This window comes from Anastrepha obliqua, unplaced genomic scaffold (genome assembly GCF_027943255.1).
Source record: "Anastrepha obliqua isolate idAnaObli1 unplaced genomic scaffold, idAnaObli1_1.0 ptg000009l, whole genome shotgun sequence".
NCBI lineage: Eukaryota > Metazoa > Arthropoda > Insecta > Diptera > Tephritidae > Anastrepha > Anastrepha obliqua.
This window is the reverse complement of record NW_026562178.1, coordinates 2,992,401-3,006,096: the sequence shown is the minus strand read 5'-3', so window position 1 is coordinate 3,006,096 and position 13,696 is coordinate 2,992,401. Positions and strand designations below refer to the sequence as shown.

The 13,696-nt window shown below is 38.9% G+C and overlaps 1 protein-coding gene across 3 annotated transcripts in view; it reads left to right on the top strand.

The window, feature by feature from the left end:
* The window catches only part of LOC129251234 (protein lap1), a 122,303-nt gene that overhangs the window by 17,114 nt on the left and 91,493 nt on the right, over window positions 1-13,696 (top strand). The window contains exons 4-8 of one of the 3 annotated variants that reach the window (XM_054890586.1): window positions 24-313; window positions 3,240-4,023; window positions 4,090-4,806; window positions 4,868-5,115; window positions 5,171-5,233. In XM_054890586.1, coding sequence (XP_054746561.1) covers window positions 24-313; window positions 3,240-4,023; window positions 4,090-4,806; window positions 4,868-5,115; window positions 5,171-5,233 — 2,102 coding nt within the window. Of the gene's footprint in view, window positions 1-23; window positions 314-3,239; window positions 4,807-4,867; window positions 5,116-5,170; window positions 5,234-13,696 lie in introns of all 3 variants that reach the window. The other 2 variants (XM_054890587.1, XM_054890585.1) reach the window with 2 other exon arrangements.

Below are 13,696 nucleotides of genomic sequence, written 5' to 3'. Positions count from 1 at the left end.
GTTTTAAATTGTTCACATTTCAGCAATTTCCACTGTTCCGGACAATATGAAATCGTGCAAAAACTTAACGAATTTAGATTTGAGCTGTAATAATTTAAAGCGCCTTCCTAACGCGTTAACCAGCCTTATTACCCTAAAAGAATTATTTTTAAACGAAACGTGTCTGGAATTTTTGCCAGCAAATTTTGGTCGTTTGATTAATTTGGAAGTCCTTGAGTTACGGCTAAACAACCTTATCACATTACCAAAGTCTATGGCGCGTCTGACAAATCTTTTGCGACTTGATATAGGATATAACGAGTTTACTGATCTGGTAAATTTTTATATTCTCACACCTTTCATTAAAATGAAGACAGGATGTATGTCAATTTTTAAAAGAGATACTAAAAAAAAAAATATAAGAATCTTTCTCTCAAACAGTCAAAACGTCGCTTCATCGTCCACGCTTCTGCGCCATACGTTAGGACGGGCATGATGAGAGCCTTGTGGAGTGTTAGTTTTGTTCGTCTAGAGAGGACTTTACTACTCATTTACCTACTTAGTCCAAAGTAGCACTTGTTGGCAAGAGAGATTCTAAGTTGAATTTCTAGGCTGACATTGTTATCGGTGTTAATGCTGGTTCCTAAATAAACGAAGTCTTTTACAACCTCGAAATCATAACTCTCAACAGTGGCGTGGGTGAAGATACGCGAGTGCGTCGACTGTTTGTTTGATGACAAGAGGTACTTCGTTTTGTCCTCGTTCACTACCAGACCCATTCGCTTTGCCTCTTTATCCAGTTTGGTGAAGGCAGAACTTACACCACTTGCTAAGGCCGATAATGTCAATATCATCGGCACATGCCAACAATTATATGCTCTTATAAAGTAATGTGCCTGAGCGATTAAGTTCTGCGGCTCGTACGATGCTCTCCAACATCAGGTTAAAGAAGTCACACGACAGCGAGTCACCCTCTCTGAAACCTCGTTTGGTATCAAATGGCTCGGAGAGGTCCTTCCCAATTCTGACGGCGCTGCTGGTGTTGAGCAACGTCATCTTGCATAGCCGTATTAAATTTGTGGGGATATCAAATTCAGGCATCGCGGCATAAAGGAAACTCCTTTTCGTACTGTCGAATGCAGCTGTGAAATCGACGAAAAGATGGTGTGTGTCGATTCCCCTTTCATGGGTCTTTTCCAAGATTTGGCGTATTGTGAATATTTGGTCGATGGTAGACTTCATGCTTTCCTCCGACCATATTTTGCATAGAAGCTGATGCATGCACCTTACCAGCTCCTCGCCGCCACGTTTGAATAGCTCAGCCGGCAGTCCGTCGGCGCCCGCTATTAACTACTAATGTTCGTTGTTCTTTACCCGCGTTATCGTTATTCTCACCTCGTCATGGTCAGGTAGCGGGACGACAACTCCGTCGTCAACGATTGAGGTATCGGGATCTTCACATTTTCTGGGACATGCGCAGCTGTCACTATTTAATAGGTTCGGAAAGTGTTCCCTCAATAATTTAAGTATGCTCTAGATATCAGTGACCAGATCGCCGTCTTTGTTCTTACAGGAAAATGCCTTGGACCTTCCTTAAGCCGCCGAACTTTCTGGTGGAATTTTCTGGCATTGTTCCAATTGGCCAGTATCTCAAGCTCATCGCACTCACATGTTTCGGCTTCTCGTTTCTTCTTTCTGATAATACATCTCTCTTCCTTTTTTAGCTCTCTGTAGCGATCCCACATGGCTCGCGTTGCGCCCGATCGCAGCGTGGCTCTATAGGCAGCATCTTTTCTTTCTGCGGCAGCATGACATTCCTCGTCGTACCAACTGTTTTTTCGGGCTCGCCAGAATCCGATTTCTTCTTCGGCGGCGGTACGTAGTTAACGAGAAATGTTGCTCCGTTGCTTGTGCTTGCCGGTTTGTTGGGCAGTGCTCTCTGAGAGCAGAAGTGAGAATCGAGTGGCGAATCTTCTGGCTGTCTGTTGTGATTGCAGCTTTTCGATGTTGAACATTCTTTGCGTAGGCAGATGTACGTTTGTTGCTGCACAGAGTCTTATGCGCAGTTTGCTGCAACAAGGTAATGATACGAGTCAATACACTAGAAGCGTGTCTTCCATCTATCACAACATGATCGATTTGGTTTCGCATTTTTCGATCAGGAGACAGCCAGGTTTCTGGTGCTGCAGACTACGACTACGGCGAAGTCGATCCGCCTCTGTCCGTTTCCGGATCTTCCGTTGTGCAGGCTGAATTTTCCCACTGTGGGACCAAAAGTTCTCTCCTTGCTCACCTGAGCGTTGCAGTCACCAAGCACGATTTTATGTCGTGGCGGGGGCAGCGCTCATAGGAACTTTCCAAGCGCTCATAGAAGGAATCTATGGTGGCATCGTCCTTCTCCTCCTAGCCTTGCCCCGTCCATCGCATCTCTTGAATGGCAGTGATATCTGCCCTTACTCTCACGAGAACATCAACCAACCGGGCAGAGTCACCTCATTAAGGGACCGGAAATTCCAGGTGCATGCCCTCAAATCATATTCCTTATTTCGCTTGCAGGGGTCGTCATCAGTAGTTCTCATCCGAGGCTTTGTATATCTTTTCATTCCGGGGGATTTTTAAGTGGCGGGTCCCAAACCCAGCGCACAACCAGCTATCCTAGAATGATTTGCCTTCTCACGCTAGCTCACTCCCGAACGGGTGTTCGGAAGGTACCCAGACGATACTTGGACTAATCCTGGGAGTTGTGAGCTATTTGAACCGTAGGCAGAAGAATCATCCTGGCCGCTTCCAAGTGAATGCCGATCAGTAACTTTCTTCACTTACGGGAACTTCTACACATGGAACCATCCTTCCGCGAGTTAGCTGGTATTTTTTTTTATATTTCAGTTCTGTGCAAATGGGTTCAAAAACTCTTACAGATAGTTTAGGGGTTATTGTTTCAGCATAAATACAATAACTATATACTCTTGGGGAATGCTGCTGAAGTGACATCTCTAGGTCAAATAAAAATTATGGTCGTTTTGGGAACGGACAACTAGTTTTTATTTTCAATTGCGTTACCATGGCGCTAGCTAACGAAATTTGAACAGTTGAATTAAGTAAAGAACTAACGTCACTTGCACTAAATCACCCTTGACAAAGAGGTAGATGTTGAGTTTAAAGAGCTGAAATTTCGTTTTAGTGAAAGGTTTTGGTTCTTCGGCATAGTCGAAGATATTTGCGTACTCATTGTTACTTGCTAAAATAAAGTATTGTTTTAGCCGGAAGTAGTTGGTGAATTGAAACAATTGCGTGAACTGTGGATAGATTTTAACCAAATTAATCGAGTTTCGACTAGTGTTGGCAAATTGCGTGATCTTTTACATTTCGATGGCGCTGGCAATAACATTAGTATACTTCCAATGGACATGTGTAATTGGCGGAACATTGAGATGTTGTCTTTGTGCGGAAATAATTTAAGTAGATTTCCATTTAGTATTGGCTCGTTGAAGTCTCTAGTTACATTGAAATGCGAATCGAACAATGTGCGACAATTACCTGATAGCATTTCTAATTTGGAATATATTGAAGAGCTGGAACTCAGTCACAACAATCTTACCTGTTTACCAACTACAATTGGAATGTTACGGAAGTTACGTTACCTCTTTGTCGATGACAATGACCTTATTTCTTTACCAGATGAAATATGCAGCTGCAGCGAATTAAGGATTTTGAGCATAAGCAGAAACAAGATATCCGAGTTGTCAAAAAGTACCGGCCGACTTACTAATCTTAGAGTTCTTAATATAGTAAATAATCGAATATCCTCACTACCTCTATCTGTCCTGAACCTAACGAATTTAACGTCATTGTGGATAAGTGATAACCAGTCACAACCTCTCGTGCCTTTACAATATCTGGATATCAATACAAAACTAGAACTAACTTGTTTTATGCTACCGCAAGTAAGCAAATGTATGAGTACATACAATTATGAAACCCGCTCACCAAGTTTTTCTAATGATCCTCATACTTTCAAACGATCAATAGAAAATATTGAATATGGTAATTCTTACCGACATGAGTCCCAAGCAAATAACTCTTATCCATTACGTCGAATCTGTTTTGCAGAAAAGACAATTATTATGAGCGCTCCACCGAAAGAAGTATTGCCTCGCAGATTTGAAATTGTTAGCGATACGACGAACAACCAAGAAGCAAACACTATTCAAAATATTAGTGTTTCAAAAAATAACTTAACATATAATGATGTCGTGGATGGGAGTATGCGCTTAATGCGCTCTCCTACACCGTATCCGAAAGAATTACGCTTGTTGGCTAAGTATATTCGCAACGATCGAAGACCGAGTGGATCGGAGCTGTTAAGAGTTCAAGAGGCACGCGTGTTTTTTAGTAGTGACAACTGCAATTCATATAGCTTAATTGAAAATATGGGAACAGATGTACTGAATATAGATGATTCATCACTACTAGCTGACAATAGTAATGTAACGAGAAATCATCATCAAATGGATCACAATACCAATGGCCTTACACAGTTCGAGTCAGTCTCTGAAAGCGATACACAAGAATCTAGTTACTTAACCTCATTACCAAATCTGCGTTCACAATGCCACTTAACTTCTGAATTGGATGACGTGAGTAATAACTTAGCAGTCACTCTACTTAAACCTCCTCCATATGACATTGCTCGCATATTTACAAGAAAGAGTGCTAAGGATCTGATAAATTATGAAATAATACGGTATCACCAGCAATTTATCCATGAAAACTCCAATCATAATGAAGGAAAAGAAATTGGACAACATCCTGAGGAACATATACTAAGTAAGCATAATTTTAATAGTCACGACAACCTTGTGAATCAGCACAGAAATTTCAAACTCAGGTAAATATAACCGCCGAGGAAACGTACATCAGTTCAAAGACCTTGAAGAATCTGCTGAGCAGCAAAATGAGACGGATAGAAAACTTCACTCACTTTCGTATCCATCTACCAGCAGTGCACCAAATGATTCCATTCTAACCTCTGGAAGTATTATTACAATGGATAATAAAAATATTAAATACACGCTTCAAAAACCTGTTTTAAAAAAAAGACCTTGGTTGTTCGGAGTACATAAAAATCCGACTGTGGTATGGTGCAATTGTTTCTCATTAACCTATTAATCCATTTCCCTTTTATTTCCAGATACAAGTTTCTTTGAAATGGGATGATCACGTTGGTTTTGACATAGAGGAATTACCTCATAAGGTAAATTGTAATGTCGATACTTCTGTCAGATTAGAACTAAAGTTCGATTTATTATATTTTATAACACTGAATTTAATTACAAATGGGACTTATTGCAGTATTTCCACAATTATTAAGTATGAAGTGTTAAAATAAGGCCAATTTATCTCAGCTCTTGCCAAGAAAAACCATAAAATTTTTCTTACCTACACACAGTATTACAATAACTAATAATAATGCTGAATTCAGAAGAATATCATAATGTGATGCCGAGATGCTTAGTTTAAAATTAATTCGCTTTAATGTTTTATATCAATATCTTTTTTAACAAGCATATGGCTGGAAATCAAATTTGAATCATAGACGTTTGCTTTGAAACGTATGTAACAATGCTATCAGTTGTGAAAGAATTCGCAAAAGATGAAAAGTGAATCCATCTATGCCTTGTTATTTCTTACTCGAATGGTTTTCAATTTTAACATTGCCATTTTAAGCAATGGAAGCAAAATTTGCACAAGAAAAAGAGCGCAAAGGGGCCATTTTAGCAGTAGTAGCTTTACCAGCTTATATTTCGTGCGCAGTTAATCGCTCTTGCATAGTAACATCTGCATTACAGTCGATTCTGTCAAAGGAGCATATGAGCGATCCGATACAATTACATCAACGGAGTGAGAGTTGTTAGCGACAGCATCAGCAGATGTGTAGTCGAGTTTATAGACGTCATTGCTAATCGTTGCTCTCGTTGCTTTGCTTTGATTTCCCCATTTATGTTTTTCTTTGCTTGATACTGACAAGGAAGAACACAAACACGAAGATCTTTCACCTCAGCGCTAAGTTAGATAAGGGCAGAGGAGACATTATCCGTTTTATGTTTTCGCATTTCTTTAATGTCAGCATAACTATTTTTAAAAACAATAATAACTGCTTATCTATAAGTCTGCTTAAGAATTTATAAGTCCGAGGTTAGGAAGGCCAAGAGGGACTCTTGGATAACCTTCTGTTGAGGTATAGAGGGCTGCCACTCACGAGGAGTACCAGGCCAATCAGCCTTTCAAATTTCTTGCTGAAAGCCCTTGAGATAATAATTGATCTCCACATAGGAAAGGAAATTCCTCGGGGGCGTTTGTCGCATACCCAATATGCTTACTGTGTTGTCTCACTATTTCTTTGGGTTATCATTATCAATGACTTGTTGGAGGAGCTGGTGAGAAGAGACTGCAGAGCGATTGCCTACATGGACTACGAGGCACTAATAGTTAGGGGAAAGTATATCCTGTATGATTTGATGCAGGGATATCTGAAAGTAGTTTTTCGATGGGCAGCGGGCTGCGGCTTGTTGGCGAATCCTCTTAAGACGGAGCTCGGAGGAGTATTCTGCGCAGAGGTCCTCATCAAACTCAAATTCAGGTTACCGGATCACTACAGTGTGTTCCAAGTAGAAGTAGCTGCAATGCAACTGTAATAACTGTTAAGAAATTAAATATTTACTCCGATAGCTAAGCAGCAGTTAGGGTCCTGGGCTCAATTATGGAGCATTTGAGACTGGTCTGTGAATGCCTTGGTTCACTTCCGATTGCATCCGAATTCTGTGACATACGACTAATCTGGGTATCTGGTCAAAGCGACATTGGGGGAAACTGCTAAGCGTACGAGCTGGCCAATCAAGCTACCTGGGAGGTAGTTTCCCAGCGAAAGGAGAGAATCGGGATTCCCTTGAAAATGTGCGCTCTAGGTAGGTATGCATGCCGTGAGACTTAGGATTACTTCGAGTCTTTTTTGCTTGGGCTGTATGGAGGGTGAAATGGAATCATATTAGTACCTTCTCCTTAACTGCACAGCTCTTGCGAGACTAAGATCTAAGCAACTTTGTTCTCACTTCTTTCCTACGCCTGCTGATATAGCAAGCCTTGATATCAAAAATTTGATGAGCTTCATCAGCAGCATAAAGCGGCTAACATAACTGTCACTGTTCGTAATCCACAAATACTCAACCCCCTCCAGGCACATTGAATTTTGGTTTGGCCACATTGACTGGCGCGGAGCTCACGCCCGTACCGTGGGGGGGTCGTGGCGCGGACATCAGCAGCAACTTCAGGGCAGGGAGTTGTGCTGCTTTCAGCCACGGTCTTCCTCCGCTTATGTCCAGAGCGAGACGATTTGGGAGCGCCTGTGCCCCCCGAGTACTCGGTAGCTTCCGTGGGAGTCACTTTCGCCGACCGATGTCTTTCGGAAGACACAGACGCAAAAGGGCCGGCAGAGCCACGTGAGGATTTCTCCCGCATGAGCTTCGGCATCCGCATTCTCCTTTCATTCTTCGCCTTACTCTTCGGTTTCCCAGCTTCCCTGGGAGATCATGTCGCAACCGCAATGACTTCACATCGCAACCCTCCGAAACCAGGGAACGATTATCTGCCTCTGAAAGAGAGGAGATTGCGATCGCACCCCCAACTCCTCCAGGATGCGCTCTCGCTGATAAAGGCGAGAGACTTGGGTAATGATTATCGGTTTTTGTTCGGGACTGGCTAGGAAGTTTGGTTCGCGAATGGCACCCTGATTCAATGCCAACTTTGAGTCATCACACGAGTCTTGGAACCTAACCCAGCTGGGAAGGCCACTATTGTGATGCTAGAGCTTCCCTATCCACCACCTGGGATGCGCCCGATGAGGGATTAGGCAACTCCACACGAGACAATTAGAGCTTAGTTAAAAAGAAAACTGTAAAGCGAAAAAAAACATGCCCGCACGCACTGACATAAATTTCAATATAACATTAAATAATTAAATTTTTCTAATGAATCCTTTTGCGTTTTGAAACTATTGCATACTTCATATGAGTATAAAAGAAGAGAGATGCAACACTTCCACAATGTATATGTATGTATATTTTTAACATATATATGTATATTTTTTATATATTGTATATAGGTATATATTGAATATAAGAAAATGAAAAAAATTTAGTTTAAACAAAGACCAGCTGAACAACGCTCACTCTCCCTTTTTGTAGTAAGTAGATATTCGGCCGCCGTGGCCGAATGGGTTAGTGCGTGACTACCATTCGGTATTCAGAGAGAGAACGTCGGTTCAAAGCTCGGTGAAACATCAAAATTAAGAAAAAAAAAGTTTTTTTCTAATAGCGGTCGCCCCTCAGCAGGCAATGGCAAGCCTCCGAGTGTATTTCTGCCATGAAAAAGTTCCTCATAGAAAATATCTGCCGTTCGGAGTAGGCTTGAAACTGTAGGTCCCTCCATTTGTGGAACAACATCAAGACCCACACCGAAAAAGACACAAAAGGGTTAAAAAAATTTGTATAAGACTGTATATATTATTATACTAACTTTGGAGCTTAATGGAAGAAGTAGGAATTTTCAATTGAATAGATCGGTGAAAATACTGTAAAGCGAAGCGAAGATGTCCAACAAAAATTAAAATCCCATTCAACCGTAATTCTATTCTCCTGAGCAAATAGACAAGTATTTTAATGTACAAAAGTGCAACAAAAATAAAATGATAACAAAAGTTTGATTTCTTTGAGTCGAGATAAAATGTCTCAATGCAACGTATACCGTTTTAAAGATAATTTTTTCGCTGATACGACAGAAGCTTAGTTTCGATATATCGGCAAGGGGAAACCTTTTATATAACAATGGTTTTTACCTCTAAAACTACTTACGCGGGGATACTACTATTCTTTCTTCATGACTACGTATATTACACAGAGTGCCAGACCAAATCGGTATTGACTGAATCTAAGTGAAAGTGGATAGGTCAATAATACTAGGGTAATGACTTTTTCGAGTTTAGCTCAAATAACGAATGTTTCTTAATCCTTAATTGAATCCTTGCAAACAACTTGCTGTTGAGTTACGTTAAAATGAACTTTATTATTTTTCCTAAAATTTTTAGACAACGTTTTGAGTTAAGATGAGTATGAATAAAATTAATCTAACTCATCAATATTACTAATATATAGTATAATTATCGCTTACGCTCTTTGGTAGATGCCCACAGATTCGAAACTCTGCACTTCCAAATGGTAGTCTTGCACCAACCCATTCGGCTATAGCATCCGCCCTACTATTTATTACCATTAACTAAACAAAAGTATCAAGACTACGAATCTTCTGCTGTTGATGATTCAACATAAGAACACGATCGTCCTTGACAATTTGTGCACGCCAGAGAACAATACATACCAACTTTTTTGCAATCACATTTGGCACTGCTTCCTTTTTTACAGTTACAAAAAATCGTGTTCAGTATTTTCTCTGGTGCAGGTGGCAGTAAAATCTGAATCGGTTCTAATGTATTATATTAACCTCCAACCCCAATCTGTTGGGTCTAGCTGTTTACCAAGCCTTACTTGAACTGGGTAATACACCCGGAAAAGATGTTAATGACCAGCGACAGACGTTAGAGGAAGACAAGTTAATTGCACTTTTTTTATTTCGAGTATTCATAACAAAACATGCATATCGATATTTATCTAAACAGGTAGTTTTCTTAGGCGCTCCGTACATACAGAGAAGAAAACTAATTCTGCTGGTGATATCTTCTTCTGGAGTTGAATCAACTTTTTTTGAAAACTTCGGCACATTGAACTAAATCTTGTTTTTCAAAAATTTTTAAGACAGTCGTTTTACCTCTCCTGTAAAATGCAGATGTAGTGTCACAGCCAGTTAGCTAACGCAATAGAAGATTTTCGAGTATAATTTTTATGACAAGTATCGTGTAGTGTCACAGATTTTTGTTTTTTTTAGATATTCCGAATATTCATCTGCTCGTTCAATAATTGCATTGAATGGCGTCATACTACGTTCGACAGTAACAGTTGCAGTTACAGTTAAAAGTTTAGCACAAATAAAACAAAATAATAATTTAATAAAAATTAAAGCAACATAAAATAGGTCCGTGTTTCCACTACGGAGTGACGCTCAAGACTCATGGTAGTTCATTTAGAGAGAATTCTCTCACAAAGCAGGTATATGAACGTAGCCGCGCACACAATTGAACAGATGGGCAGCTGTCATTTCAAGGTTACACTAGCATATGAAATAAGGGACTGGGTTTCATTATACCTAATATTCTGAGAATTATACTTATGTGTATGTTTTATATTTTAAATCTCAGTTAAAATCACCGATAGAAAACGATACTTACTTATATTACAGCTACAAAAACGTTTATACGTGGCGTGCTTATGCATATTATTACACTTGCAACTCTTTACGTCGTTATATTTAAGAAACGGTGGTATTTAGGGAAAAAATCATTCATACCTTTTTTGGAGATCATTTTATGAACTACAATTTATTGTCTGAGTTAATTTTGCGATAAAACTGACCGTTTTCGAGAGATTCACGAATAGCTCATTTTTGTAACCTTTGACCTCGAGTCAATTTTTTGTGCCTGTTTACAACCAAACGGTCTGTTTAAAATATGCCACTAAGTGCATAAAAAAATGTCAGGAAAAGAGTAACAGCTCAAAAATGTGTTCTTTTAGCGCAACTACTAAAAAATAAGATTGAAACAACCGTTATATTGTTTTTAATGATATTTTCGTGCAATTACATATTTTTTTCCTTGTAATAATATATATTATTAATATTTAAGGAAACAGGTTTTCGTCTCTACTGAAAATGTTCAGATTTTGAGTTGTTACGCTTTAACGTAACAAGTGCGATATGTTTTGAACTATTTGATCCATTTTCAGCTTGTTATGAATTTTAGTAGCTTCACCCTTACGTTTTGGCCTAATTTGACCGGACTAAAAAAGCAATTCAGCAAAACTACTTGTATGTTAATTGAATTTTTGAGTTATAAAATTTTTTATTAGTTTTGAGGCTTGGGAATGGAATACTCACGAGGCAAAATACAACATTTTCGACACCGGCTCGTTTTTGCTTTTTATCGAGGTCAAAAAACTGCTGAAGCAGCCCGGGACATTTGCGACGTTTATGGAGAAGGTGCTATAGCAGGGACTACAGCACGTAAACGGTTTGCAAAGCTCAAAAAATGATTTTGTCATCGATGGCACGTCCCGCAGCGAAAGGCCTTTTGACTTTGATGAAGAACGTCTCAAAACACTTTGAAGGTGAACGGTTGTCAAACCAGCCGTGAGTTGACGGAAAAAATGAGCTGCGATCATAAAACGATTCTCAATGCTCTTCATTCAGTGGGATTTACCGAAAAATTGGGAGCCTGGGTGTCTCACAAGCTCAACGGAGAAAACAAAGAAAGTCGCCTTCAAAGTGCTTCTCAGCATCTCGCCCGCTAACGAGCAACGCGCGGTCTTAAATAGCGCTGTTTATACCGAAGTGTTACGAGAGATAAGAAATAGTGCCTATACATCAATATGAAGAGAAGAAAGAAGTGGGTGGCTCCAAGAGATACGCGAAAGCCTAGAGTTAAGCCGGATCTTCCTCCAAAGAAGAATGGTGGGACTGGGAGGGCATGGTGTACTGGAAAATGCTCGAAAAGAATGCCACACTACGAACTTATTCCTCAACCCAAAATGTTTTATCTTCAATCGCGGTTTTCAAGTCCTTGGCTATGTTAAAGTGTCATCCGTTAGCGAAGATCCTTCTCGCACGGGAGCCTCATCATAAAAAGAAGTAAATTCCGTTCAACTCGTGGAAATTAGTTTTTGAAATCGTTTGTCCTGCCAATAATATTGAAGTCCATCCATTCTCTTAAAATTGATTCATATTTTATTTAATCGCTGTACAGAACTTTTGACCACCCTTCGCGTCAAATACTGTTCGCAGTGTAGTTGTTTATGGCTTAATGAACGTCACCTATTTACCGCTAACCGTTGTGGTAAATAAATGAGCATTTATCTTTTCAAGAAGATTATAGTTAAAAATAACGTTACTATTTTATCTATTAGTGAGTTCATGGGAATTGCCACCAAAGTATATACAGTTCGGTTCACTTGATCATATATTGAAGTGAATCAAACTATTGAAGTGAACCAAAAAATTAAGCACAGTATTACCAGAGAATGTTAATGCAATGAGAAGGTGCAAATGTTACTGTGAGCTTTTTTTAGTACAATTGAGATTTGAAAGATTTGAAGTAAGGAAATTTAGCACACCGAGTTTATAAAGACCACACTGAGTTTTGCCCACACAAATTTTCAAAACACCACACATCTTTCACCTCAATACACAACACATCTCTCACCTCGACATTAAACCAATTAAATTTGTACTATTTTCGTATTTTTGAAATAATAAGCGAATACGTAAAATTTACTACATAATTTTTTTTTTTCAATTACATTACAAAAAAACGAATTTAAAAAAAAAAAAATTAATAAAAAAAAGTTTGCGCCGGGAATTGAAATCGAGTCTAACATGTGGCGAGGAAAAATAGGCGGTGCGTTTATTTCTTCGACTGCTTATTTTTTTACCATTTTGTTTCTTTTGAAATGATAAGCGGATACATAAAATTTATTACAAATTTTTTTACGATTACATTAAAAAAAAAAATTTAAAAACGAAAAAAAAAATTTGCGCCGAGAATTGATGGCGAGTCACGTGGGGAGGACAAATACGCAGAGCGTTTATTTCTGCGCCTGCGTTTTGAACAAAAGATTTGTGATGTCTACGTAGATATGTATGCGCGCGACGCGAATAAGTTTTAATAAATTCTGAAAGTAATTCATGAAGTTTTTCATTACATACATTCATAAATGAACGTATACTCTATATGTACATAAATGATGGTATATGACAATATACATAATATGTATGTATGTACATGTCAATAGGAGGTATTTGCATTCAGAAAATAAAACGGTTTAAGATAAATCAACACTTATTTTATATTGTATGTCACTTTATAGTTAATGTATTCGACAGCATTTACATACATATGTATGTATGTACATTTGTATATGAAAAACAATAATGCACAATCGTAAGAACATCATCTTCCTTTCATACCTACATATGTACATATGCATGTATGCCCAATAACCTTGACTTATGTACATATGTACACATGTCACAGCACATCACATTCTTACAAGAAATCAAATACACATACGCACTAGTGAACGAGTTTCTTTCTAACTAGTGCAAAAACAATTCTGCTCTATTTATGTATATACACCCACTTTATGTCCTAGCATATATACATACATATACGAGTATACCTACTTGCCTTCTAAACTTCCTACAAAATAATTGTATTCATATGTTACTACATCCATGCACGTTCATACATTCAAGCATACATATATGCGCGAGCACAGCGCTCCATTCTTGATTCCGTGTACTTTTGTCATTCACCAGTCGATATTCCTAATATTGTATTTACAAAAACACAATACTTTGATAGACGCAAATGCAACAGCAAGCGCAACGCGATGGCCGCTTTGCCACCACACATTCTAAAATGTTCTAGAACACAACAAAAACACATACCTCACATGCGCATGTCGCCCGAAGCTAAAATCTAAGCCTAGCGACTACAAAA